The sequence below is a fragment of the Dryas octopetala genome, chromosome 3, assembly GCF_963921425.1.
Source record: "Dryas octopetala chromosome 3, drDryOcto1.1, whole genome shotgun sequence".
NCBI lineage: Eukaryota > Viridiplantae > Streptophyta > Magnoliopsida > Rosales > Rosaceae > Dryas > Dryas octopetala.
In genome coordinates, this window is record NC_141368.1 from 7,357,496 (window position 1) to 7,385,167 (window position 27,672).

The 27,672-nt window shown below is 36.9% G+C and overlaps 7 protein-coding genes across 8 annotated transcripts; 5 read left to right on the forward strand and 2 right to left on the reverse strand.

Moving 5' to 3' along the window:
* The first annotated feature begins 783 nt into the window (after window positions 1–783).
* LOC147290316 (3-oxo-5-alpha-steroid 4-dehydrogenase (DUF1295)) lies at window positions 784–2,486 on the forward strand. The gene is made up of 3 exons (XM_086237046.1): window positions 784–1,101; window positions 1,196–1,459; window positions 1,849–2,486. The coding sequence occupies exons 1-3, from the start codon at window positions 877–879 to the stop codon at window positions 2,326–2,328; spliced, it is 969 nt and encodes a 322-aa protein (XP_086093172.1). The 5' UTR covers window positions 784–876; the 3' UTR covers window positions 2,329–2,486.
* A 3,338-nt stretch (window positions 2,487–5,824) lies between these two features.
* On the forward strand, window positions 5,825–8,705 carry PAP14 (purple acid phosphatase 14). 2 transcript variants are annotated; one of them, XM_086237045.1, is made up of 4 exons: window positions 5,828–6,360; window positions 6,734–7,128; window positions 7,287–7,737; window positions 8,426–8,705. In XM_086237045.1, the coding sequence occupies exons 1-4, from the start codon at window positions 6,054–6,056 to the stop codon at window positions 8,470–8,472; spliced, it is 1,200 nt and encodes a 399-aa protein (XP_086093171.1). In that variant the 5' UTR covers window positions 5,828–6,053; the 3' UTR covers window positions 8,473–8,705. The 2 variants fall into 2 exon arrangements, with proteins under 2 accessions (XP_086093170.1, XP_086093171.1); XM_086237044.1 differs by lacking the exon at window positions 8,426–8,705 and having other exon boundaries at window positions 5,825–6,360; window positions 7,287–8,283.
* A 447-nt stretch (window positions 8,706–9,152) lies between these two features.
* On the reverse strand, window positions 9,153–11,760 carry LOC147290318 (Tetratricopeptide repeat (TPR)-like superfamily protein). Its single transcript, XM_086237702.1, has one exon. It carries the CDS (start codon window positions 11,731–11,733, stop codon window positions 9,355–9,357), a length of 2,379 nt encoding a protein of 792 aa, XP_086093828.1. The 5' UTR covers window positions 11,734–11,760; the 3' UTR covers window positions 9,153–9,354.
* A 1,571-nt stretch (window positions 11,761–13,331) lies between these two features.
* Window positions 13,332–15,216, forward strand: LOC147290319 (WAT1-related protein At3g30340-like). The gene is given in 7 exon segments (XM_086235788.1): window positions 13,332–13,513; window positions 13,742–13,804; window positions 13,913–14,029; window positions 14,124–14,541; window positions 14,638–14,789; window positions 15,044–15,149; window positions 15,151–15,216. Coding segments are annotated over 7 exon segments (1,104 nt in total).
* A 1,283-nt stretch (window positions 15,217–16,499) lies between these two features.
* Window positions 16,500–19,494, forward strand: MEE49 (Ribosomal RNA processing Brix domain protein). The gene is made up of 11 exons (XM_086236775.1): window positions 16,500–16,790; window positions 16,906–16,986; window positions 17,087–17,182; window positions 17,277–17,360; window positions 17,446–17,515; window positions 17,652–17,734; window positions 18,024–18,103; window positions 18,331–18,429; window positions 18,532–18,640; window positions 18,977–19,066; window positions 19,194–19,494. The coding sequence occupies exons 1-11, from the start codon at window positions 16,572–16,574 to the stop codon at window positions 19,230–19,232; spliced, it is 1,050 nt and encodes a 349-aa protein (XP_086092901.1). The 5' UTR covers window positions 16,500–16,571; the 3' UTR covers window positions 19,233–19,494.
* On the reverse strand, window positions 19,492–20,466 carry LOC147290321 (uncharacterized). Its single transcript, XM_086236776.1, has one exon. The coding sequence runs from the start codon at window positions 20,464–20,466 to the stop codon at window positions 19,492–19,494; it is 975 nt and encodes a 324-aa protein (XP_086092902.1).
* A 2,944-nt stretch (window positions 20,467–23,410) lies between these two features.
* Window positions 23,411–27,495, forward strand: LOC147290322 (putative calcium-binding protein At1g02270). Its single transcript, XM_086235375.1, has 11 exons — window positions 23,411–23,695; window positions 23,830–24,027; window positions 24,120–24,224; window positions 24,373–24,478; window positions 25,076–25,296; window positions 25,398–25,474; window positions 25,774–25,882; window positions 25,995–26,120; window positions 26,460–26,570; window positions 26,646–26,753; window positions 26,895–27,495. Exons 1-11 carry the CDS (start codon window positions 23,693–23,695, stop codon window positions 27,120–27,122), a joined length of 1,392 nt encoding a protein of 463 aa, XP_086091501.1. The 5' UTR covers window positions 23,411–23,692; the 3' UTR covers window positions 27,123–27,495.
* Window positions 27,496–27,672: the final 177 nt, after the last annotated feature.

A 27,672-nucleotide genomic window follows, 5' to 3' on the forward strand; every position in this document is an offset into this window, starting at 1 on the left:
ATGGCAACATAAGCTGCAGATTAACATCATTGCAAACACCATGTTATTACCCCATCTCATAATACATATTTAGTATGGCATTTACTTGATCGATTTTGATTTGCATTGCACGCCTCTAATTATGATCAATGATTACTTAATTAGTCAAACACGGTCAGAGTTTAAATACCTTAACCATTTACATCTTTAGTCTTTACCCCTCTCTCTCTCTCTCTCTCTCTCTCTCTCTCTCTCATATTGGCCCAAACTAGTACCTAGTTTACCAAGAATTCATATATATATATATATATATACCACTAATGACAAGGATTTCATATACTTAGTTATTTAATTACTTAATTATGTTGCACCCACATTTTTGTAGCATGTATATACATTTTTTTGTGATTAATTAATGTGAAAGATAATCATTTAGTAGTACTTGAAATCCTTCAAATATAGTTTTCAGCACTTTTAGATGGAAGTTCGAATACTAATTGAAAGTTTCTAATGGAAGAAAAATGGGTTAGTTTTCAATTTTTTTGTTAATTAATTAAATTGCTGAAAAAATAAGGTAAAAAAGAAAAAGAAGAGATGGTTAAAGTTACCAAATGAAGAACATCATTAATTTTTTTTTGTTTTGAACAAAGAACATCTTTAATGGAGTAGATGAATTTGACATGATAGCAGGTGTGCTGATGATTATTTGGAGGTATCTCTCTTGACCCACCAAGCAGAAAGCGAGAGAGAGAGAGAGAATCATGCATATTTTTCTACTTTCTAGTATCATGGAGATGGGCCTCTTTTAGAAACGTTACAGAACAAAAAGAGCTAAGCTAGTAGGACTATAAAAATAGGCCTCTGTTCCTCTGTTGGTGTTGTGTTTACATTACAGCCATGGCTGGTGGTAACTTGAAGAATGCAGTCATAGCATTTCTAGCTCCTCTTCCCTCCATTCTCTTCTACCTCTCCTTCCTCAACAACCACCAAACCAGTACTGGGACTCTCTCTCCTCTTTGGTCATGGTGCTATCACCACCCTCTTCTACTAGCCAATGCATTCTTCTTCCTCAACGTCAATGTCCTCTTCTGGGTTATCAGCCACGTCCTGAACAGCCATTGGGTACGTCTCTGTTCATTCAAAATGTGTTCTTTTTGGATCCTAATTGCTTTCTTTCCCATTGAATTGCTTGTTTGATTGATGGGGTTTGGTGCAGATGATCGATTTGTATTGGACGGTGATACCCGTAATGCTTGTTCACTACTATCGGACTCACCCTCTGGCTCAGTACAACTGGTGGCGCTCAACGATCGCGATCTTGGTGACTTGGGTTTGGAGCCTCAGGCTTTCTCACAACTACTTTAGGCGGGAAAACTGGCAGTGGGGGGCCAGAGAGGACTGGCGGTTCACCGATATGAGCTCACAGTACGGCAAGCACTGGTGGTGGGTTTCCTTCTTCGCCGTCTACCTCTCGCAGCAGGTACTGGTAGCTCTGAATTTTTGAACTGGTTTAAGTGTTTGTTGAATTGCCTCAATGGGGAAATTTTGAAAAGCAAAAATTAGTCATTTTTTGTTTCCATTAAAGACTGTAGACTTTATTTTTTTAGAGTTTAAGAGATTTGGCCCTTGAGTATTGCTTGAGCTCCCCTCAAGTCAAACCTGTCGAGCATTGCTCAAGGGAGATTCGAGCATTTCTCAAAGAGAGCTTGAGCAGGACCATTAGATTTCTAAAACTCGAAAAAAAAAGGGCTAAAAGTCTTTAATTGACACAAATTTTGGCTAGTTTTTCAAATTTGTCCTCAAATGGGCTTCCATGCTAGTCAAATGCCTGCTTATTGTTTTTTCTAATGGTTCTTTTAATCCTTGTAGGTTTTTCTAATTGGGGTTTGCCTTCCATTTTATGTAATCCACTCAGTTAATGTGCCACTGAACATATGGGATTTTGTTGCCATGATTGTCTGCATTTCTGGCATTGTTATAGCATACTTTGCAGACACACAGCTCCATGACTTTGTGAGCAGAAACAACAAGCTGAAAGAGCTTGGAAAGCCAGTTGTGCCCAATCTCGACGAGGGGTTGTGGCATTATTCACGGCATCCCAACTACTTTGGAGAGCAGCTGTGGTGGTGGGGACTAGTTATATTTGCATGGAACCTGGGACATGGATGGGCCTTTGTTGGGTCTTTCATCAATACAATGTGTTTAGCTTATGTGACTACGCTTGTGGAACACCGAATGCTGAAACAAGATTACAGAGCAGAAGCATACAGGCAGTATCAGAAGACAACCTCAGTGTGGATACCCTGGTTCAAGTCATCCCCAATAGGAGGGAAAGATAAGAATGCGTAATTTGATATTTCTTTCAGTGTTATGCTTTGCTAATTGTTTTTATCTGCATTATTCATATATATGTTTTCTCGTCTTAATGTCCTTGTCCAGCAATTGTCATCAATGGTTAACTTTTGAAAGAAATGAATGCAAGTTGGATTTTATTGTTGGTACCCGAATATATTGTTGTAAGAAATTGTGTAGAATTGTTCTGAATTTTCTGAAAACAGTCATTTAGTATCTGAATTTCTTAAAGCCATACAATAGTTCAGAATGTGGAATTTCCATGAGATCTGGCTTCGCTCTTAAGTTTGGTCGTGTTACAGAGCTTACACGATAGAAGTCTATATATGACAATACACATGTTCTTGCCAGTCTTCTAATGGTTGTTTTACAAGCTATTTAAAATACCATAAAGATATGTTTCATTACAGAAACACATTTCAGTTGGGATGCATATGGTCCAACTGCTTCAGTCTGTGCAATGGAAAGCCAGAAGGAATGAATTAGAAAAACAGTTTATAATACAAAGTACTAAACTAGGATATCATTTGCCTACATTTTTTAAACTTCAAAAATTGGAGATTGGGATTCTAAGTTACATGGGTAGGCATGTTTGAACTTTGACATTGCTGATTGTCATCCTTCATCTCCTCTGGAGAATGTTGGATGGACCATTGTGTTCTATGGTTATTCCACTCAATTTAAAACACTTATGTAATGGATTATCATATAGAAGTGGGATCAGCTTGAGCCACCGTTAGCTATTTAGCTTTTCTATTTTCAAATACACATATCTGATTTCTCATGGACAGCTAGCTGTTAGCTTTGTCAGTGTACTTAGAAACAGTTATATGAACCCCCTTTTTGTAGGAAGTAGGAACCTTTTCTTAACCCCAAGAATCCCACTGATGGATCTGCTGCAAAGAAAGAGATGTGTGGTTGTCCTGGCATGTGCTTTACTTACATGAGTAGAGGGAAATTATGGTAATGGATCATGGTCTTCCTCCAGAGAACTCTAATTAGAGAAGAACAAAAGATGAGCATCTGAAAATAGTACACATACAATTCCACTTTATGAGCATAGTGAACTGGATTGTTTCAAAGATAATAAGAGAATGTTCTACTGAGAAAAACAAATGCATATAACCTGCCTTATAAATTTGATTGCCTGGCTAGATTCATACATAAAATACTTTGTTGCCTCAGTACAAAGACAGGCTGCTTCCCAGATACCATAAAATGTCTAAGTAAACATGCCAGCCACTCTACATTTTGTTTTCTTTCAAGGCTTTTTCTTTTTTCTTTTTTGAAAAAATATACATTTCATGACAAACAGAGACAAGATCATAGAAAATAGTTACAAGAGCCCGCATGAGTTGAAAGACTTACCTAAATTCCTCAGTCTGTTACAGTTTTTTTTTTTTTTTTGGTGTCACAGTCTATTACTGTCCAACACTTCAACATGTGAAGGGGAGAAGGCAAAGTAAATAGCTAGACATGGAAAGGTAGACAGTAAAAGTGCAAGGTACATAGATATGTGATATATTAGGTATGTATGTGTACAAATTAATTAGGTTGGTGGGAATGGGATACCATTATTTATTAGGTTCTTTGATTTTAACTACTAAATTTCAATAACTTTTTAGTTTAAGTATCAAAATTAAATAGCATTTTAGATTATATAAAAAAATTACATCACAAATATTACATTAATTTATACTATATTGTATTAAAAAAAAAAATCAATCCAGTCACAATTTAATTGTGACTGTCTTGGTAAATTAAAAGAGACAACTCACACCACTATATTATGTATTATTTTGAGTAAAAGTATTGTTTTAACATCTATTTATACTATATTGTAATATAATTTCTCTAAAAAAAATTCAATTAAGTCACAACTTAACTGTGACTGTCTCACAACTTAGATGTGACTATCGTTCAGTTACAACTAAATTTGAAGTTGTGAGTGTCGTACAGTCACAACTAGATGTAAAGTTGAGACAACATTAGCAAATTTTCAAGATAATATAAAAGCGTCAAGGGCAATTTTGTAAAAACCTTATAAATTTTAACTAACACCCATCATATGTGGGTCAAAGGACAAAAATGTCAAATTGAAAAGGCTCAAATCAAAGGAGCCAACATATTTGTGACATAATCTAAAAAATTACATTTAAATTTGATTATTCAATTAAAATATTATATAATTTTTATGCTATACTAAAAAATTATTGAAATTTTATATTTAATCGTAATTTTCTATTATTTATTTAGGCCAGCCATATAAATAGCCCGCATGTATTGACTATAATAATGATCATGTTCTACCATCAAGTTGCAATCAACAAGTGAAGACATATAGGAGCTACAAGGTCCCACCACAAGTAACTATGCAACAAGAGTCTTTGATTTTCATAATAATTGTATGGACGAAATAACAGATTTTTATATTATTATTGTCCTTTTCATAAACCATTCAATTAAGACAAATCCAAGATGGACAGCCATGGACAGCAACCATTTCAAATACTAAATCTATACAATAATCTTAGCTATACTAAGAATATATTAAAACAAGAGCTGATGTTTTGGCTCATGCTGTTATTATAACTCATTCTCACTTCTAATAGTCTCAAATCTTTCCTTTATTCACCAAATAATAAATAACCAAAAAAGTTTGAATTGATTTGTTCGATAAATCCGTAAGATTCATAACATTCTAATTTGGTAATTGATAAATTTTTTTTTATTTGGGGTGATTTATAAAAACATTTATAGTGCAGTCACCTCATATGATATGATGTAAATAAATTTAAAAATTGAGAATTTATATTTTAATAGAGAAAATGTGAACTTGTCAATATTAAAGAGTCAAAAGTGGAGAAATGTGAACTCTCCACATTTTTTTTTTTTTGTCATTGAACTCTCAAGATTAAAGAGTAAAAAATGTACTATATTCGTATGTTCTACGTTGTAGAATTTTTTATGATTTAACCAAAAACTGAACCGAAAACCACATCTCACATTTTTTTTGGGCCAATCACATTCACATCTCACATTTAATGACACGAAAAAAGACAGAATGACAGATTTTCATATTCAAGTTCCCTGAAATGGAGGAAAGGCCAATCTCATACGGGTTGTTGGAGCCTTGGAGGTGTAATGTGTTCAAAGACAACAGATATTCCAACCTAAAAAAGAAAAAAAAGACTAACAGATATTTTTATTTTATTTTTTTAATATGGGTGGAGATTACAATGTACCGTTGGCACGTGCAAATGATAAAAATAAGACGGGCACTTGCAATTGCTCTCTCTCTCTCTCTCTCTCTCTCTTTCTCTCTCTCTCTTTTTCTTTTTTTCTTTTTTTCTTTTTTTCTCTCTTTCTAACTGCGATACCACATGTCCCAAGTTATTCTCAACTATAAAACAAGCAACCTGTTAACCAAAAAAAATAAAACAAGCAACCTAATCAATAATCAGCTGGGGAATATACCTGGGATTTTGGAGGGGTTTGTCTTGTGGTATTTATCATTTATTAATCATAAGAGAGATTAAGATTTAAGAGCATTAATGATGGGACTCATGAAGGCTGAAATTTTTGTTTGATTTGCTAAAAATAAAAAAGAAAAGGTTTTTGTTTTGGTGCAGACCAAAACTAAGGCTAAGACCAAGAGGATGCAAACGGTGAGTTTGTAATGGTAGTTCACGCTCTCTCCCTTATATAAATAAAAGCTGAAGATGAAGAAGAAGGAGGTAATGGGTCTTCATTTAAGGGTGGTGGTGGTGTTGGTGGCTTTGCTTTCCATCTGGGACTTGGCTGCAGCAAAACAACAACACCAGCAAGCAGAGAAGAAGAGGCTGAGGTTTGGGTCAGATGGGCAGTTCAAGATACTGCAAGTGGCGGACATGCACTATGCCGATGGCAAGACCACGCCTTGCGAGGATGTGCTGCCGACCCAGGTCCCCACTTGCTCTGACCTCAACACCACCGCCTTCGTTCACCGCATGATTCAGGCTGAAAAGCCCAATTTCATCGTTTTCACAGGTACTTTATTCCCTTATTTCCTTGTCCTTATCATTGCTTTTGTAATCATTTTCAAGACATTGTGTACTAAAGAGTGATACCAATGCCCAATACATTCACTAATTCTATTCAAAACATAATTCTTTAGAGACAAATACATAGAGAGAGCAATGAGAAACAAAACCCATCTTTGGGAACAATACAGGATTCCAATATGGTGGGTTGTTTTATCTGATGGGCAGTGATTTTACTTTGTATCTTGGTATTGAACAAAACAAAATCCACTCACAGTCATAGTCACTGCTGTGTTTGCTTTGCTTTGCTTAGCAAGTTTTGATTTGGCTCTGGTTCTTGCATTTCTGATTGGCTATCCAACCTGACCTGTGTGCAACAGGAGATAACATTTATGGATTTGATGCCACTGATGCTGCTAAATCTTTGGATGCGGCATTTGCTCCGGCAATCTCTTCCAACATCCCATGGGCAGCTGTTTTGGGGAACCATGACCAGGAATCCGACCTCTCAAGGGAAGGGGTCATGAAACACATAGTTGGGTACAAGAGCACTCTGTCTCAACTCAATCCTTTGGAACAAGATGTTATTGATGGTTTTGGGAACTATAACCTTGAGATCAGCGGAGTGCAGGGCTCTGGTTTGGAAAACAAATCGGTTCTCAATCTCTACTTCCTTGACAGTGGAGATTATTCCACGGTTCCCTCCATTGCTGGCTACGGTTGGATCAAACCCTCCCAGCAATTTTGGTTCCAACGCACTTCTGCAAAGCTTCGGGTACGAACCTCACTGTTTCATTCACTGGGTTTGTTGTTTGGACAACATTTACTTTCACAAGTCGTTTCTAGTTTCTACCAATCCATGTTGAGCAAGTAGTTTGATTTCTAATTAGTTCTGATGGCACTGTTAATGAAACTATTCCATTTACCCTGCAGAAAGCATACATGAACAAGCCACAGGCCCAGAAAGCACCTGCACCAGGGCTTGCATACTTTCACATTCCACTACCCGAATTTGCTAGTTTTGACTCCTCAAACTTCACAGGTGTGAGGCAGGAAGGCATTAGCTCTGCTTCTGTGAACTCGGGCTTCTTTACAACCTTGGTCGAAGCAGGGGATGTGAAGGCAGCTTTCACAGGCCATGATCACCTCAATGACTTCTGTGGGAAGCTAATTGGCATAAACCTTTGTTATGCCGGGGGATTTGGATACCATGCTTATGGGAAGGCTGGATGGGACAGGAGAGCAAGGGTGGTGGTAGCAACCTTAGAGAAAACACAAAAGGGAGGTTGGGGAGCAGTCAAGTCAATCAAAACATGGAAGCGCCTTGATGATCAGCACCTCACTGCTATTGATAGTCAGGTTCTCTGGAGCAAGAGCTCTGCGGGTATGTCTTCCTTAAAGTACCATGAAATGTTTCAGTGCCCTATTCCTGGCTCATTCTAGATATTGATATGTGGTCTTCCAGGTCTTATAAAAAAAAAAAAAGAGTTGTCTTGTAGGAACATATAAATGATGGAATTTATATTTTATTAAACGTCCACTGGACTACAAATAAAATGCTTGAATCTTTGTCATGTGTGTGCATAAGATAGGGATGTAAGAACAACCTTGTGGCATAGAGTCTGGGGAGTCGGTGACTAATACTCATTTGCATCCATGTAGATTGTTTACTTGATCAATCAATCCATGGATAATTTTAGATGTAAACTAATTGCACGGTGTCACACCTGAATCTATATATATGTGATACATTCTTCCACTTCTCTATTGGATTCAATGTGTTGATCACAAGCCATCGTTGCTTGCTGCTAAGCTGGTAGTAATGCCATATATGCACTTACAGGTTCAAGTCTCCTCATAGATTTTTAAACAATCTTTGCCAAACATCTCCCAATTTACCCCCCAAATTTGTAAAGAGAAACCAGATATGAAACATCCTACCTTGAATTATGATAATGGTGATTTGTGTTAAATGTATATACTCCTTATTAGAAAGGTCAAAATGCATTGGTATTTCCCACAATATGTCACCTGCTTCCTCTCATTTTCCTATTTCGGTCTGTATTCAACAGGTACGCGTAGAAAGAAACACATTGGTGGTACACTGGTACATGAGTGATGAGCATATGCGACACAGTATTGTAGGGAGAGTTGATAGGCAAGAAAGTGGGCATGAGAAAGTTGTGAAACTAGTCCTATGGGGAAATTTTCATATGTTTTGTTGTAACTTGACATACAATAAATGAAATTGATTTATGGAAGGAGATAATGTAGTAAATAATTGTATGCTTTGTAACAGCATTTTCAAATACGGTAAGCAGGAGTCAATAAAATATAACTTTTTAATTGGAAGTTTTAACAAAGAGCCTGTTGATGATGTAAGAGAGGTTGCTGTTATTTACCAAAAGAAAGGAAAAAAAAAAAAACAAGGTTGGTTGCCATTTCTAAACAGTTGATATACTATTTGGTGTACATCTGTGCCAAATTTTGAGGTACGGGGAAGCAGACCATATTTGATCATTTAAGGAAATTGAGGAACATTTGAAATATGCTAGGTTAACAGTACCATATGACATATAATCCCATGCAAAAAGTTTGCAAATGTAATATTCCATATATCTACTTGATCAGTGACCTATAGATGGATATCGAGGAAGGCAGGATACAGAAAAGGCCAGTAAAAGAAAAGAAAACTAATCCATGATGGTAACATCGTTCAAAGATTGCAGAAAACACTTTTAAACTCAATTCTATTTCAGAATTTTGAAGAAAATAAATATTATAATTACATTTGATTCCTTTTAGTAGGTACTGACCTGGAGTTTCACTTCTAGCATAGCAATTTGAACTACATCAAATATGAGTTCAAGGATAGGCCAAAAAGGCACCTAAAAAGACTTGACTACACTTCGGGCCTTCAAATTCTTGTTTCACAAAAATTTAATGACCTGAAAGTCGCAACAGGTTCTACTATTCTCGAACTGACAAGAAGAAATTCTTTTCAAGGGCTATCATCCTTATTACGTATGATTGATGCCTTTTGGTACCTCAATTTCTCAATCTCCTTTCCCAGAAAATCCAAAGTGGTGTCAGTGACATGGTTTGGGGAGCAACCTGCATCCAGCATCATTTTCAAAAACTTATATGCATCTTTTAGTCGACCTGCTTTACTATGAACTTCGATGAGTGTATTAAAAGTGACAACATCAGGATTTATTCCACTATTCTTCATCTGCCCAAAGAGCTTGTTCACTTCGTCAATCCGGTTAGCCTTCCCAAGCGCATTGATCAAGGTGTTGTACATAACTACATCAAGATAACCACCCTGTTTCATCAGCTTATCCAGAACACAACTGGCTAGATCTGCTCTTCCCATCTTCCCCAAGCCTTGAATGATCACATTGTATGTTGCTATGTCTGTGGGGCAAACCTTTTCTCCCATTTCACTGAGCACACCCCATGCCTCATTGAAGTAGCCCTTCTTAACAAACGAACTCATCATGGTATTATAAGTGTAACTCACAGGGTTTGCACCCATATCACTGAAAATCTCAAACAATTTGCAAGCTACGCTCAGCTTCCCCTTGGCCAAGAATATAGACAAGAAAGTATTTACCATATCATTATCAAAAGAGTCTGCCCCTTTGGCTTGAACTCGTTGCCCCCTAGATAGTGAAAACTGCTGAGAGGTGTGGTCAATGGACTTCAGTTGATCAGCCAACTTATCCATATATGGAGATGATGACCACTGATCAGTATCAGAGGACAAATTCACATCATCTTTAACTCCAGCATCATCCGAATCAAGCTCTGCATTTGTTGTTGAGTCAGCAGAATTTATCAAACTCATAATCTCGCTTAAGTCACCTTTACTTGGGAACAATGGTGTATAATCCTTTCTATTGCTCTGTGGATTTTTCATTGAAGCCTCCATATCAGCCGTCCATTTAAGAACACCCGGCACCAGATTACCATCCCTAATTTGCTTCAAGAGCTTGTCCGTCCAATCCCACCAACCTTGCTTGTAAAGCCCAATCAAGAGTGATGATATAGTAACTAAATCAACAGAAAAGCCTCTGCTTTCCATTTCTCCCACCAATCCAAGCCCTTCCTCAAGCAGACCCTCCCTACAAAGTTGCAGCACAACAATGCTATACGTAACACCATCCACAAACTGACCCTTCTTCTTTAAGTCACAAAATAGAGTGTAAGCAGCCTCAGCCCTTCCATTCCTAAATAAACCATCAATCAAGATATTATAAGTCCAGGTTGAGGCTCTCACTCCAGAATGAACCATTTTCTCAAATAGTTGACAGCCTTCATTAACCTTCCTTGCCTTGAACAACCCATCTAGGAGAGAATTATAAACAATGGTATCCGGGCAATATCCATTGTTCTGCATTTCACTAAAAATCTTGGTGGCATCGTCTATCCGGTAGGATTTACAGCACCCTTGAATAAGAATCCGGTATGTAATGGAATCCGGCTCGTGGCCGGAGCACTTCAATTCATCCCACACAATCAGTGCATCAGTCACCTTCCCAACCAAACAGAGCACATGAATGAGGCTATTATAGGTAGACAAATCCGGACCCACTGAATCCAAGTTAGAGTCTTTCATCTCTTTGAACAGGCTTAGGCTAGTACCCAGATCACCCCAACACCCAAATGCATGAATACAAATATTATAACCCCAAGTGTCCATCTCAAACCCCCTATTCTCTCTAAGCTTATCAAACACTTGCTTAAACTCTACCCTCATGTCAGCTTTTCTAAGAGCAACCAGCAACTCATTACAGGCAATTGAACTGGGCAATTGGGACAATGAGCTTGCTTCCAGAAGCTTAAGTAATATAGACATGGCCAAACCCACCTGGGTTTTCCTAACCAGAGCGATCAAAACGGAGTTATACATATCCATGTTCAAACTAGCACCAACCTCTTCCATAATGTCCAAAATTTGAAGCGCATAGTCAAACTTACCGGAGCGAATAAAGGCGTCGAGCAAGGACTTGAAGGTCGGGGAATCGACGACGACCCCATCTTGTTTCATGGAGTGGAGCAGAGGCGGGACCTCGTGGAGGAAGCCGGCGCGGGAGGCGGTGCGGAGGATGAGGGAGTAGGCGCGCGGCGAGTGTTTGTGAGAATGCGCGAGAGAGCACCATTTGAAGAAGTCGAGCTTCTTGGAGGGTTGGAGGGAGTGGGCGGTGAGGATTCGGAGGAGGAGAGGATCGGAGAGTGGGAGTGAGTCGGGGAGGTTGCGAGTGCCAGAGGTCGCCAGAGTCTTGGTGATGGAGGCCACCAGGAGTATGTCTCCCAGTTCTGAACAAGAAGCGCTCTGTTGTCCTTTGACCACCAGCAAACGCCTTCCATGGCGCATTGCATTTCCAGAAACATAAAGATTGGATTTTTCACCAAGCTACTCAGAAGACATCAAGTATTTACTGTAGAGTTGGGCTGTACTTGGTAACAGACGGTTGTTGTTACTTGTTAGTGTGTTTGGGCCTATTCATTTGATATATCAGTTGAAGATTAAATTTTAATTCTAAAATGAAAAATGGGATCGGAAAATAACAGAGGAAGCAACGCCCATTGCTGCAAGAAGCAATCGACTGTTTAAAAAAAAAAAAAAAAAAACAGCATCAAATCTCTAAAGTTTTTGGGATTCAAAATTCAATGGTAGTTCCTACAAGCTCCAAAATATCCCCCACTTATTTCCTACAAGGAGGTCAACATGTCCATTGCATATAAAGATGCTGATACACATGACTACACGAGTATCATCAAGTGGATTCCTGGAATATAACCAAATTTGTGTGTGTATATATATGGAAAATGCTACTTTTGAGTACCAATCTTGTACACGTGACAATTTTCCACTGATGTTTATTATGACCTGTTAAACAAACACCATCAGCATTTTTTTCTTTACAGGTAATTGGCTATTATTTACTGGCTTTGCAATTAGCAAGAACCATTAGCTTTATGTTTTGGCTTAGACCTTTTTCTCAGATTAGACATAATGTTCTTCTACGCAATGCATGCAACAGTAATGAATCATACATTTGTCTTCCAAATAATGCACTAATACACCGTTAGAAAGGAAGTATTAGATACCATTTTGAAGAAAGGAGCCATCATTTCTGCCCACCACATTTTGAAGATGCCATGAGTTGTTAAAAAAAAAAAACTAACGAGTGGCATGAAAAATACTCTTGTGTACCTTATTATAATTAAGGCCAAAGTTTACTTTTGGTTCCTATAGTGTCAATTGTTATGATTTTGGTCATGTAATTTACAAATCATTGCAATTCAAAAATATATTAGCATTTGCATTCATCAAATCGTCAAATTTGTTATGTTTTTGGTTATGTACTTTACAAACAATTTCGATTTTGGTCATGTACTTTACATACCATTAACAATTCAATGACTAATTTAATGAATTAATAGACAAAAATTCTAATGTGTCCTTGATTTAAAATAATTTGAAAACTATGAAACCAAAATCAGAACAATTGAAACTATAGGGATGAAAGTAGAATCTAATCCAAATTACAGGGACTAAAAGTGAACTTTGGCCTATAATTATTATTTTTTTGTTGGGCCAAGGCTCTATAATTATTGAATATATATATATATATATATGAAAAATGAAAACTCAGAAATGATTGTTTATCTGAGGTCATAGACTCATAGATGGTGATGCACTAATAATAGGAGTAGGAGCTTGGTAATTGATTCTTTGCTTAACTTTATGACAAAGTATAGTAAAAAGACATCAAAAAGGGATGAATAAAATAAATAAAAAATTGCATGTTGATTGCATAAAGTGTTTGAAGTGATGCCAAGCATTTAACCCTGTTTATCCCCAAATTTGGAAGGGTGGCTAGCTCTCCTATATATATAGCCACAATGAGTCTAATTGCATTATATTTTGAATCACAATATTTAGAGATATATAATATAATGTTAGGGATGAATTGCTGTGGACAATGGAAGCCTGTTGCTGTCATGGTGGTCATTAACCTTGCTATGGCCATAGTAAATGTCCTTCTTAAGAAGATTCTGGATGAAGGAGTGAACCGTTTGATTATTGTTATTTATAGGCAGATAATTTCTGCTATTTTCTTGACACCCATTGCCTTCTTTTGGGAAAGGTAAGACTTATACTTAACACTCCATCATCTTAACAATGGGGTATGTGCCTATTAGACTAACATATCATCCGCCATTGGTCTAAGAGTAATGCTAGATGTATCATCCTTGCTTATGAGAGGTAAAACTTATGGTCTTATATAAATTTCATCTTTGTAAAAGATGTGATCAGTAAATATGGTACAAACAATTTTCTTAGAGTACTAAGCATATAGTCAACTTCCTTGCAGGAAAAGTAGGCTTGAACTTACAGCTCGCATCTTATGCCAACTTTTCTTCAGTGCTCTAATTGGGTTAGTGATAACATTGTCAATTGATAAGGTTTCCTTGGTTTTTCTTCATTTTTTATTTCTTATCATGCATTGGGAATCTAATTGGCTTTATGTCTCTGACTCTTTCAGTGTAACATTCACACATTACTTATTTCTTCTTGGCCTTCAATACACCTCTGCTATATATTCCTGTGCATTTATCAACATGGTGCCTGTTAACACCTTCATATTGGCACTACCATTTGGGTAAGTATAAAGAATAAATGAATCAATCACTTCTGATGAACTATTGACTGAAACCACAGTAATTGTAACTTTCATTATATTGAACTTTTTACAGTCTAGAGACAGTGAACATAAAGACCAAGGGTGGCAGAGCTAAGATCTTGGGTGCACTGATATGTATTGGTGGAGCTTTGTCATTGACTTTATACAAAGGAATGCCACTGACCAACCAACATTCAGAAACCACAGCCCAAATGCAAAACCATGCCAATACAATGACTTCAGCTAAGAAGACAGAGAGGTGGGCTATTGGTTCAGTGCTTTTGGGAGCAGGTTGCCTCTTGTGGTCCTCATGGTTTCTTATACAAGCAGAGATTGGCAAGAGCTACCCATTTCAGTATTCTAGCACAGCTATTTTGTCCTTCTTTGGTGCCATTCAATCAGCCATCTTGTGCTTGATCACTGAGAGGAGTATCACCATGTCAATGTGGATTTTGAAGGGAGAGCTAGTGATATTAAGTGTCGTATATGCTGTGAGTAGTTTTCTATGTTATGTTAGATTTCATTCAGTAATGTTTGGTCCACATTTCTTTAAGAATATAGATTTTTCATGTGGCTTGTTGACACAGGGAATAGTGGGTTCAGGCTTGTGCTATGTAGGGATGTCATGGTGTGTGAAACAAAAGGGTGCACTCTTCACAGCAGCATTCACCCCCAGCATGCAGATGTTTGTGGCTGTGTTCGACTTCTCTATGTTGCATGAACCCATTTATCTTGGAAGGTCGACTCAATTATATATTCTCGTATACATAGCATATATATGCATAATGTCCTCTTACCGGAAATATGTCATGTTAGATTGTCAGATTTTTAATCTGAACCTACTCATTTAAAGGAGAATTCGCCTGGTTCAGATTGACAATTCAATAATATAACATGTTAGACTGTCCGACAAAATTAAGAACATTTCCCAATAATATATGATTTTGACGATCATCCTATTATTCTGTTGCTAACTTTGGCATTATTGACCAGCGTGTTAGGATCTATCCTAGTCATAATTGGCATGTATATTCTACTGTGGGGTAAAAGCAATGATGCAAAGGAAACGGTGATCGAGCAGACACAAGCAGCAGAAGCAAATCGATGAAGAGAATGGTCCAATGCCACAAGGCATGCCCATTGAGATTAACTCAAGATGTCCTTGAACAAATTACCTTTGGTTCTTTTACTCCCTACCCCTACTTACCTGCAGCCTCTTCTCAGTAATGTTAGCAACTATAGTTTAAAGTTTCTACCACAATGATCAGATCAAATGTTGAAAGCATCACTATTCACTAACCAATTGAAATAAGAAGCAGAATTTTACAACGTACCTGTGAACTCTCTGGCTTATGTATTTTGTTAGTGCAGAGGTTGGATTGTTCAGTAGAGTACGTAACTGCTATACAAAGTCTTACCAAAACCATTTTTCAAAAGGGAATTAGATGCTGCCCTTTGGTAAATACATAAGAAAGTGATGTGCTTTTACTATGTCAAAATTCCCTACAAAGTGTTCATATGGTGTACACTGCATTAGCTTTTCATATGGAGCAACTGCCTAAGTGCTTTACTTGGACCTCTCCTTTGGCACTTGGCAGTCATTGTCATTACAGTTAAATTTATAGATTAATGAAGGTCATGCTTTTTTGAGACCCCCACAGAAGAAATATGAGTGTGTTTCTATAAAAAGTTGAAATAGAGACACCCAATCATTTTTTATTGGAAGATTTTAACTACAATCATTTAGATGCGCGTGAATAATTGTCAACTGTTGATGTATGTGAAGTGAATCTCACTATAATTCTTGTATGTATAGATAATTAACAATAATTAATGCAAACATGACCTCAATCCAAAACAAACCTCTATTCTTTTTTATTCAAACCCACAATTGTGATATAAATACCCAAAAATAATATGTATACAAATTAAATGTTATAAAAAAAAAACTAGTACTTAATGAGTAAAGACTGTAAAGTTACTTAGTGGCTCTTAAATGTATAATAATTTTAATAAAGATATCATTTCATTAAAAAAAAAAGATATAAAATATTGGAGCTTTATTTTATAGTAGTTGTGCAATAGGTGGTTAGTATACAAAAATTCAATAAAAATGTTTAGACTAAATTCTGTAAATTATTAACCATTAATCAGACTTATATATATAAAACAATTGAGTGTATTTCAGTCACATATTGATCTTAGATAAGAGGTGATAATAATTTATCTTGATGTTAAAAAATTTAACTGTAAATAGAGATAGTAATGCTAGAAATAGAAATAATAGCTCTAAAATTATTTAACCACTTGAGAAGAAAAAATGAAATGGTCAAAGGGTAAAAGCGTAACAACACCAAAAATAAAATTCCAGCAAAAAATAAAAAACACAAAACAATAAAACATAAACTAAAAGAGTGAAATAAACCCTAGTGGCTAGTACTGTATTCATACAAAAACCCTAATTTCAGGCAGAGGAAGGTGATCTGAGTTTGGTGTGGTGTCGACTGAGCAATTTGGGAAAATGGCGGGTGATAAGAGGAAGAGAAACGAAAGCGAAGGAGGAGGAGAGGAATCGAATCCAGTGGAGAAGAAGAGGCAGATACTGCCGTCGATGATAAAGAACAAGGAGAAGAGGTCGGCGGTGCACGCCAAGCTCAAGCAGCAGAAGAAGCTCGAGAAGCGCAAGAAGGTCAAAGCTCGCGACGCTGCCGAGAAGCGCGCGCTCGAGCTCGGCGAGGAGGTCCTAAACCCTTTCCCTCTTCTCCTCCATTACTGTCTTTAATCAGTGCTTAATAATTTAATTTCGGTTAAATTAGTTTGATTAGCTGATTTTTGTTACTAATTGCACTGCGTAGCCTCCGGCGAAGAAGGTCCCTAAGACGATTGAGAACACCAGGGAGGCTGATGAGACTGTTTGTAAGCCCGACGACGAAGAGGTATGCTTTACAATGCAGCAAGTGTGAAAGTAATTTTTTTGGGCATGAAAGTGAAAATATTGTTTGCTTAATTTCAGCTTTGTGGTGTTTTCAATTTCAGCTGTTTGCTGCAAATGATGCCGATGAATTTAGTTCGATTTTGAAGCGCGAGTCTAAGCCGAAGATATTGATCACCACTTGCCGTTTCAATTCTTCTGTAAGTACTGTCCTTCAACCCCTTCTTTTATAGCTAATTTTCCTTGGTTATGGAAATCTTGGGTTTATGGGTTTATGCTTTTTTTGGTTTGCAGAGGGGACCTGCTTTTATAGAGGAACTACTTTCGGTGATCCCAAATGCACATTACTATAAAAGAGGAACCTATGACTTGAAAAAGGTGCTTTTTTATTTGTTCCCTTTTCGATATAGCACATATGAAGTTCAAACAATTGATATATGTTTCTTTTTTTCTTTGGTGACAGATTGTAGAATATGCAAATAACAAGGAATTCACTTCTCTAATTGTTGTGCACACCAATCGCAGGGAACCTGGTTGGTCCTGCCTCCTTCTGAAGGGTTCTATAGAATTCGTTTATGTTAATATTTGCTCTCTCAGGCTTTCTTTCCTATCTCTTTGCTGTTAGATTGTTAATTTATCTAACCGTCAGCTATTGTACTCATTTTGTAGATGCTCTCCTAATAATTGGCTTACCTAATGGACCTACTGCACATTTCAAGCTCTCAAAGCTTGTTTTACGCAAGGAAATCAAGGTTTGTTGCTTTGTGTGTCAAGACAAATACCATCCTTCCATGCAAGCCACTGTTTTTACGCATATTGCACAGAAGGGTTATTATTTTCTTCAGTGGAGAGTGAAAAGAGGAGACATAGAAATTTAGAAACTTGTAAACATCCAGAAATAAATCCATTACTGTATCATTTTTCTTCATTCTGCTCTAGTCTCTTGGATTTTCATTTAACTACTATTAGATGGTGATTTATGAAGGATTTGTCTGTGTGTTTATTGTTGTTTTTCTTATTCTTTGTTTGATATACCTGCAGAATCATGGAAATCCAACCAGTCACGAGCCGGAGCTTGTATTGACCAACTTTACAACACGCCTCGGTCATCGCATTGGAAGGTTGTATTCTTTATCTTATTTGGAATGTTTCCGAAATTACGTGAGATGCATTTTAGTACTTTCAGCTTTGGATACACCTCATCACATGGTCTTAAGTGAAATGAGTGCACCTTAGTTTTTGTATTTATTTCCTGTACAATTAGCTTTAATTGTCTATTGATCTCCATGTAAGGGTGAATTAATCAGCCTTTCCCTTTTAATGGTTTTCTTCATTTACTTGCTTTCAGATTTATACAGTCACTTTTCCCTCAAGAACCAAACTTTCGTGGTCGGCGAGTTGTAACTTTTCACAACCAGCGAGATTTTATATTCTTCCGGCATCATCGGTGTGCCTCCTTAGCATATTTAAGTTGTTGCAATAAGAAAATCTTCTACTATTTCTGGAGCTTATGGTTTACTGATGAATAAATTCATTTGCATGTGTTCAGGTACATTTTTGAATCCAAAGAGACTAAAGAGACTGACTCAAAAAGTAATAAGACCAAGGATGCCAAGGGTGAGAACGCTCCTCCAGAGAAAGTAATTGCCCGTCTTCAGGTTGGTGTCAATTAATTTTAAATTTTTCCCTTGCATTTGGTTTTATATATGTTGATCAGTTTGCCCCAGGCCTCACAGAATTTGCTCCACCACCTGATATCTTTATGCTTTCTTGTGGTCCCTTAGTGTGACCATTGTTGTTCAACTGGAAATAGGAAGGCAGAGTATTGACACAGCCTCCATGGCTTGCAATTTACTAGGATAATGGGAGTGAATAATTTCTGTCTTTATATACTCTTAGAGACAGTTTTAAATGAGCTTTAGTGTATCTTGTCAGAAACATATACGGTTTATGGATGTGAAATTCTTTACACATTGTTTTCATCTTAAACACAGGAGTGTGGCCCTCGTTTCACCCTTAAATTAATCAATCTGCAGCATGGGACCTTTGATACTAAAGGCGGGGAATATGAGTGGGTTCACAAGGTAGTCCACTTATCAATCAATTTGTTTCAGTATATTCACTCATATCTTTTTGGTCTTTAACAAAACATTCCATTATGTCTTTTACTCATTGGTTGCTTATTTTCTTCCCTACCCCTTTAATTCTCAGCCGGAAATGGACACTAGCAGAAGAAGGTTTTTCTTGTAACTTGCTTTGGAATATTGTTCAAGTGTATCTTTTGTGGAACGGACGTGTTCATGTTGAAGAGTCACTGCTCCAAGGCAAGAAGGAAACTGGCCCGGAGATTTTTTGTTTTTAAAGATCAATTTTGCGCCGTTGGATTATTCCTATGACTTGTGGCAATTTGTTTATTGAATAGTGGAAAAGAATCAGTTACTGTCGGAAGCTCATATTTCTTTTCATGATTATAGATCATGGCTCCTTGAAAATATATGTTTTCTTCCCATCATTTTCTCATTTCTATCTTGCTTGTGTTGCAAACAACTGATGGCCTACTTTTATACATGGAATGTGGTTGTGTGATGTGAGTGCATGCTTCTCTAATTACATAAAGGCAAATCAAAACAAATATGCCTCCAAAAGAAGCAACTCTCAACATCAATCTCTCTGGTGGGGAGTTTGTGGTTAGATAAACACAATCTATGATTATCAAGACCCAACTTGAACTCTCGAGCAAAGACCTAATAAGTGTGAGCTTTCCTGTTTTCCTTGTGCAAAGCCTGCATATGATCCTCCAACACAGAGTACTCACCACCAAAAAAGTAGTCAATGACCATCCCCGGTAGGACACTAATTTTCCTCCCACAGCCAAAACCTCCTTACGACACACGCATGATGCACACTCACCCGAAAAAGTTGATGAAACCAGAGCATCAAAACCAGTATAGTAAGGTAAGATGACAGAATCCAGGAACATGCTTGCATGCAAAATCCCAGAGATTGTTGATGCCTCAAAAAACACATAGTTGAAGTCCTTGTCGGCTCCATTGTTGAAGGTGAGAGCAGAAATCTGAACCAGTTGGAGGATTGCCGGACCAGTGGATGAGAGAGGAAACGTGGAGTTGATCCGGTGGCCCTTGGCAAGGGCCAAGATGATCAGTGGAAGGGCAATTGGACCAGAAGGCAGCAAGTATCTTTTTGACTGACCAAAACTTTGCCCTCTACTTGATACCTGCAATACCATGATGACTAGGGTTGTCAAGTATAAAGAAGTTGTGAAGCAAAAAAGCACAATATCCACAGCAGGTGAGTAGTTTCCAGGATAAGCACTGTCACAGAAGTAGTGGTAAGGGCAGTTGATTGGATCCAAGGTTTCTTCTACCTGCCATCTTATGCATTTGAAGAATGTCAAGCTGATATCTTCCAGAGTCCATTCAGGTTGCAATGCTGCATATTCAGGAAGCAAAAGTTGCCAATTCATTTTATTTTGGCCTGTGGAACTGTGGTTTCTTCCTGAACATCCATATATATGAAGGACATGTTGGGTTTTGCTCTAATAAATAAAAACTTGGCTTACTTGGTAGTTGAGATGTTTCAACCCAAGTTGAAGCAGATGAAGAAAGACCAACTAACTATCCTTTTATTTCCTCATCCGTAAATGGGTCTTGAGCTTTTTTTATTAAATAGGAAATCTTTATATTGAGTAAAAAAGGTATTTACTTTTATAATGGTGTAAACTTGTAAGTTTCTCCAATGTGATTTATTTTGTAGTTACTAACTTACCATAACAAAGAAAAATGGGTTAATAGCAGATAGCCTGAACTTGAAGAGTGCAGAATTCTGTGGAGGTACTTTTTGATGTATAATTTGACATCGTTCCAATTTTATCGGATGTTCCTCAGAAATGATCTATAACTAAAGTTGAGTATGGAAGAATTGTCATGAGAATCAAGTTAATTGCATGGTCAGGTAATCGAAATAAATAAATAAAAAGTTGCAAGGTCAGGTGGGTTTTGGTAGAGTTGATCAAGGATATGGAGCCATGGAGGGTGACTGGTTGAGTGAGGCAACTTGAATCCAAAGGGATGCTTGTTGTGTTTGGTAGGGGATTGCAAATTGGCAACTGAATTGGTGATGTATTAGAGGAGTAATATTAAACTGTGCTGGAGTATTAATTTGTTCTTTAATTTTGTTCTAAGCAATAGGTTTTAAAGAACATATAGTTGGAATTTGAACCATGCTGAGTGTATAAAATAAAACAGATCGAGGTGGAGTATTCGTTAAGATGCTGACAGATGCTATTATATGTAATATTTAAACAAGCTATGGTGTAAGACAAAAGAGTTCATTATGTGAATACAGTACTTTATCTAAAATTGATGGTGAAAGACTGCATCTTTAAGAGGATTGTATTTATTCGTGGCCAAAAAAAGAAAAAAAAAAAGAGGATTGTATTTATGAACGGGATGTCTTGCAGTGGTCTACACACATACATCGTGGAGCCTGGCATCTCCAGATAAAATATTCAAAAAAGACACTCCCACAGTTAAGAGGGGGAGAAATTTTTATGTGGGACAACAGGACCACGTAGCATACGAATCCACTTAAATTAATATATATATACTATAAATTGTATATGTGTTATAATTTACCTGAAGTCGTAATATCATATCAGTATGTGATGTAGTGTTACATAATATATAATAATTTTTAAATAAATTTCATTTTTGATACCTAAATTTTTTATTTTGCCAATTTTGATTATGCAGTTTGCAAAAATTTACAATTTCAGTACACGTTTCTAACTTCATCAATTTCACCGTCAAAATAGAACTTTGAACAATAAAATTTTGAGCAAATCACAAATATCAAAAGCAAAATTTGGCAATATACAAAAAGACCAAATTGTCCTCACTTTAACGGTAAAATTGACAAAATTACAAACGTGTACTAATATTACAATATTTTACAAACTACAAGATCAAAATTGACAAAATTAAAACTACAGATGCCAAAATAAAATTTCGAACAAACCATAAGTACCAAAAGTGAAATTTGACCATAATTTTATCAAAATATACGGAATCCAAGTCCCAAAAAGGTCCATAAGAGGCACATTGTATGCTGTGTGGGATACTAATTATCAATATGATCATTGGTCGCTTTGGAGAGTACACTTAATTGTTAATTAGTAGGATATAATTTTGAAACAAGAGATTTGACTGTATGATATGCATCGTATGATGCATGGTAGAAGCTCTCCGCAACAAAATTATTTTTCCAATAAACATGAGAAAGACTGCACCTCTTGCTGTTTGACTAAAGAGACCACCGCCGCTGAACCCACATGGAAATGAGTTGTGGTACAAACAAAAGGGAACATAAGTGAAGTCCATTTGGCAAGTAAAAGAAATGAAAAAAGGTGACCAGTGGACAGCCACCGACACACGCTTTCTTTCTTTCTTTTTTCTTTTTCTCATATTTTGCGTGTTTGTTTGATCATTTGCGTGGAAAGAAGTCCGTACAAGATGCCTTTTCTTCATCTTTCGGTACACGATTTTTCTTTACCTTTTCTTGACAATGGATAGGAATATAGGATAGGATGAGATATTTTTATTCGTCTGTGCTGTGAGCCTGTGCCCATATTGGATTACAATGTCGTGTGACAAGTAAACACATGTAGAATGAAAAACTAAACCAAAACCTAAAACAATTTTAAAGAACCTTTTTTAAAAAAATATTAAGACACATCAACGATAGAGATACATTTTTTATTCTTAAGTTTTCTCTACTAAAATATAATTTTTCACTATTAAATATGAGCGTATAAAATGTAATGACTGTACCATAAAAATTTCTTTTTATCTTTTTCAAGTTTTAGTTTAATGTATTCTCTCAATTCTCGTATACATTACTCATTGATTTTTTCTCGTATAACAAACAAAAACTAAGTACTAAAAACAAAAATGTTATACATCCTATGAGTATAGGACCAATCGCCAAAGCTGTCCATATACTTTTCTTCATAAAAACAAAAACGTTATAGGTCCTATGAGCATACTTCCAATTGCCAATTGGGTACACTTGTTTTTTTTTTTTTTTAGGCCATGGGGTACACTAGTTTAAATTCTCAGAACCTATGCCTCCTCTAGTGACTAATAACAAGTAAGCCAACCGCTGCTCCAGTAAAAGTAAATGCTGATTGAGTTGGACTGTTGGAGTAGGAGACAATCTTGCAAATGGTAGTTTGATTATTCAAAACTATGAAATGGAAATGGTATAAGATGGTAGTTTGATTATTCAAAACTATGAAATGGAAATGGTATAAGTCTAGAAAGATTGCAATTACAGCGCAAGACCTAGCTGTACAGCCTCTCATATTCTCGTTTTAGATAGAAGTAGAAGAACCTTCGTTTGGTCCCCACTCCCCACCACCACTAGTTTTTTCATTTCTATCATCACCCCACGAACAAGTCGAACGACGAAGTTTCAATATTTATATATCACACATTGCAATAAAAGCAACCCATGAACATTGAAATCCAAGCATTTGCTTTTCAATCTCTGCAAGTACAACTTATAATTTAGGAAAGGTTGGAAATTTGCCCAAACCCATCAGTCACTCGCTTTCGCATCTTGAAATCTTCAAGCAAATTTAGCAACTCCATCATCAACCAACAGTTACAGTGCTGGCAACGATTTTCAACATGGTATGTGGAATGCTAAATCTTTTTCTCCTCCGTCTCTCTCTAACTGCCTTCCTTCTGTTTTTGCTTGGATTTGGTTTCCCAGAAAGTTAGAACTCAGAAACTCAAATTTCAGTTTTTGGGTATTGAAATTTCAGGTGGTAAAGCTCAATCTTAGTAGAGAAAACGACTCTGGTCCTATCCTTAATGAGACCCTTTCGAGGACCTATAGTGGCAGCTGTGTATCAGTGTCGTCAATGGCAGAGCCAAAGCCAGAGACAGAGTTAGGGTCTTGCTTAATTTCGTGCACTACTTTCAATATTTTGGCTCCCATCTACAAACGACTCGATCAACAGGTTCTATTCTCTCCCATTTTTGTTTTAACTCTTTTAAGTTTCGCACTGTATTTGTTTTTGGATTCTCAATTTCTCTTTGTGGTGTGAAACAGAATCAAGGCCTTCGCGAGAGCGACTTCAGAGCAGTGTGGATGGCCAGGAACCAGAGGATTTTGGATTGGCTACTCTATGAATTATCTGCCATTATATGTCTCCAGGTGATATTTGTGTACCCTTTGCTCTTTTTTGCTGAATTTCTGCCTAGACCTATATACTATCTGTGAACCAAATGAACTTCTTTAAGGTTCTAAGGGCCATGGCCTTTTCCAACTATATGTGCTGACTAACCACTTTTTGAAAAACTAGGAGTTCTGGGTTGGAAATGAAGAATTTGTGAATATGTACCTGGAGAGGCTTGGTGATGCAGGCTATATCACCTTCAAGCTTGCGCGAACTAACAACCGTGGAGATGGTATATTTCTATCTGTAATCGACCCCTTAATGTCAGTTTTAATACATAGGAGTATTGGACTTGTCTTGCATCATTCATTCTTAGTTAAATTTGACTATGACTTTGCTTTTTCATGAATCATAGGGTAAAATTCGTGGCCATTCAAATTAATATGCTAATCCCAACTTCAGTAAAAGTCAGATGATGAATAACTTGAAAGTTATGACCAAAAATGTACATTTTCCAGCACACTTGTAGTTTAATATGATGGATTCAGGTTTCATGCATCAGAGTTCTTTCACAACACCTGAGGGTTGGAATTGGGTTGGGTTTTTCTTTTCTTTATTGTTCTTCCCCAGAACAAGGATGTAGGAGAGTTAATTTGCCACCGGTTGATTATAAATATCAGTTGGCTTTTGTCTTTAGCCTAGCAATTTCAAAGCAGTTGTGTCTTACGTGTAGACTGATCTTCAAGTTTGATATTCATTTACATGGGTTTCTACCATTACTGTTAACAAATTCATTTATAGTTCTGAGACTGTTGTCGTGATTGAAGTGAGCTTTTGTAAGCACTACTCCATGCTCTATGGCTTGACTTATTTGATATGCTCTATACAGGTCTGCTGACTGCTGTGCGAAGGGACTGCTTTAGGGTCCTAAACTATCGAGAGTTGCTGTTTAATGATTTCGGAGACCGTGTTGCCCAGCTGTTACATGTTCAGTTAACTGCCCCCTTTTCACAAAACCAGAAAGGAAACCTTCAACAAGAAATTCTAATTGTGAACACCCATTTGTTATTTCCTCACGATTCCAGTCTTTGTATAGTAAGATTGCATCAGGTATGCAGAATTTCCCAAATAATCAACTTATACGCATAACAAGGTTTATAGTTGCCCTAGCAATCCCTCTGACCTTCATGCCTGATAATTTCTTTGAATAGGTTTACAAAATTTTGCAATTTGTGGAATCATATCAGAATGAAAACAAGCTAAATCACATGCCCATCATACTCTGCGGGTGAGTCTCCTGTCTTGTCTTTCTTAGTTAATTTTCCATGACAAATTCTCTCATGTAATACTATGAAAACAAACTTTAAAATGGACATCTTTTTGAAGGTGTTGGCTATCTTAACTGATAAGTCTCTTGGTGTTGCACCAAAGACCTGATATCAAATCCCCGCCTTCAAACGAAATGGAATTTTAAGGAATGGAAGGCTATCTCTTGTTGTATAGCCCATAGGCCCAGGTAGCCTCTGCTAGACCAGAGAACAGAATGGTCATTCTAATTTTTGTTCTCTTGTGTAATACCTGCTGCAGTGACTGGAATGGAAGTAAGCGTGGCCATGTGTACAAATTCCTTAGATCGCAAGGGTTTGAATCAACATACGATACTGTTCATCAATATACTGATGCAGATGCCCACAAGGTTGGTGTTTTTGGATTTCAATTTTTAAGTCAGTGACTTTGCTGCCACTATGTCCATTTTCTGTACAATGCTTATAATTTATTCATTGCATATTTGTTGTTATATCCTACAGTGGGTTAGCCACAGCAATCATAGGGGAAACATCTGCGGCGTCGACTTCATTTGGCTTTGTAATCCTAATAAGTCACGTAAGCCATTAAAGGCTAGTTGGTGCGAAGCTGTTTTTGGTATATTAAGGGTGAGCAATTCAATTACCCTATTCTATATTATTTTGTGTAAAATATTCTTCCATTCACCTTTTTCTGCCTACTGTCTATTTCCATGCCACAAAAGGTGAGAACTTGTAGTTCATTTCAATTTTCAAGTTACTTTAACTAAAATATAAAGTAAACAAACAAACAAACAAACAAAGCAAGGCAGATTATAGACAGTGCACATAAGCTCTGTTTAAAATTACCTCCAAAATGATGCATTCTATATTACTGTGTAAGCAAGATCTGCTTAAATGTATATGCCGGCCAGACTGATCTTTCCACATCTCATACCAACTTTTGTTTTTTATTTTTTTGGTTTACAGTCCCAACTTCAAAAAGCTTCGATGGCTGAAAATGATGCATTTGCCTTTTTGAAGGGCGACAGCCATGGCGATTTTATTACATCCTCAGCTTTTTGTGAAGCACTCCATCAGGTTCGTTCTATTAGCCATTATACTGTATAAAGTTCAAATGGAAAGATGAGACTGACTTATATAACCAATTTTCAGGTTAATTTAATTGGTCATCCATCTGGAATGGGTTTCCAGGAGACAAGGGATCTCTGGATCCAAGCAGACACTGATGCAAATGGTGTCCTTGATTATGAAGAATTTAAGGTAATTTACATCCATAACTTGTGGGATTTTGATTTCCAGTATTTAGTGGCCAAAACTTGCATTAGCTTTGTCCTTATGTAATAGCCATTCTAAGGTACCATAATTAACATCTTGTTGTGACTAAAACCATTGACATTGCAGAATAGGATATGGAGTTCTACAGAGTCAGAGCAAAAGCAAAACCTCAATGGGGGTAGAGAGGAGTCCGAAAGAGGTACCGAGGAAGCCCTTGGATTCAACGTGAAGAATGCAGTTCTGTACCCCCGTGAGGCGGAGAAGGGTATATGGCCCGAAAATTACACTCTTTCCGATCATGCCCGACTCACTGTTGTACTTTCATCAGAAAAGATGTTGTGTTCTCAGTCATAGAAAAATCGTACTTAAAGTTAAAAACACTTGTGGATAAACATATAGTGGAGCAGAAAGGAAATTATAAATCTGTAGGAAATGTGTATAGCCAACGGAGAAAAGTCCATACTGGGCCACTTGTGTTTGTGGATTGAAGTTTCTAGAAGAATGGACTGGAAAAGAAAGAAAAGAGTAATTTAGAGTAGAGAATTTTCTGTATGATATTCTTGACTTCTTGTTTCAATGTTACTGTTTCTCGCTACCTTGCCAATTTTTTGGGGCAAGGAGCTGAATGCTTAGCAAGAAACAACTACATAGACCCATTAAAGCATGACTTTTTTCGATGATTATTTTTCCTATTTATGAATCAGTTTTGGAGTTGTATTGATTTGTATCTGTTGGTGCTATAAACAGGTACAGGATCAAAATTAAGGGATGCATGGTTGATGAAACCTTGCTTAAACAAGTTGATAAAAACAGAAACTCTGAACTTACTGTATTTTATTCACAGGAAAAAACGATGGACCCACAATCACATCAAACTGCAGTCTGCAGTCTGCAGGCTATTGTT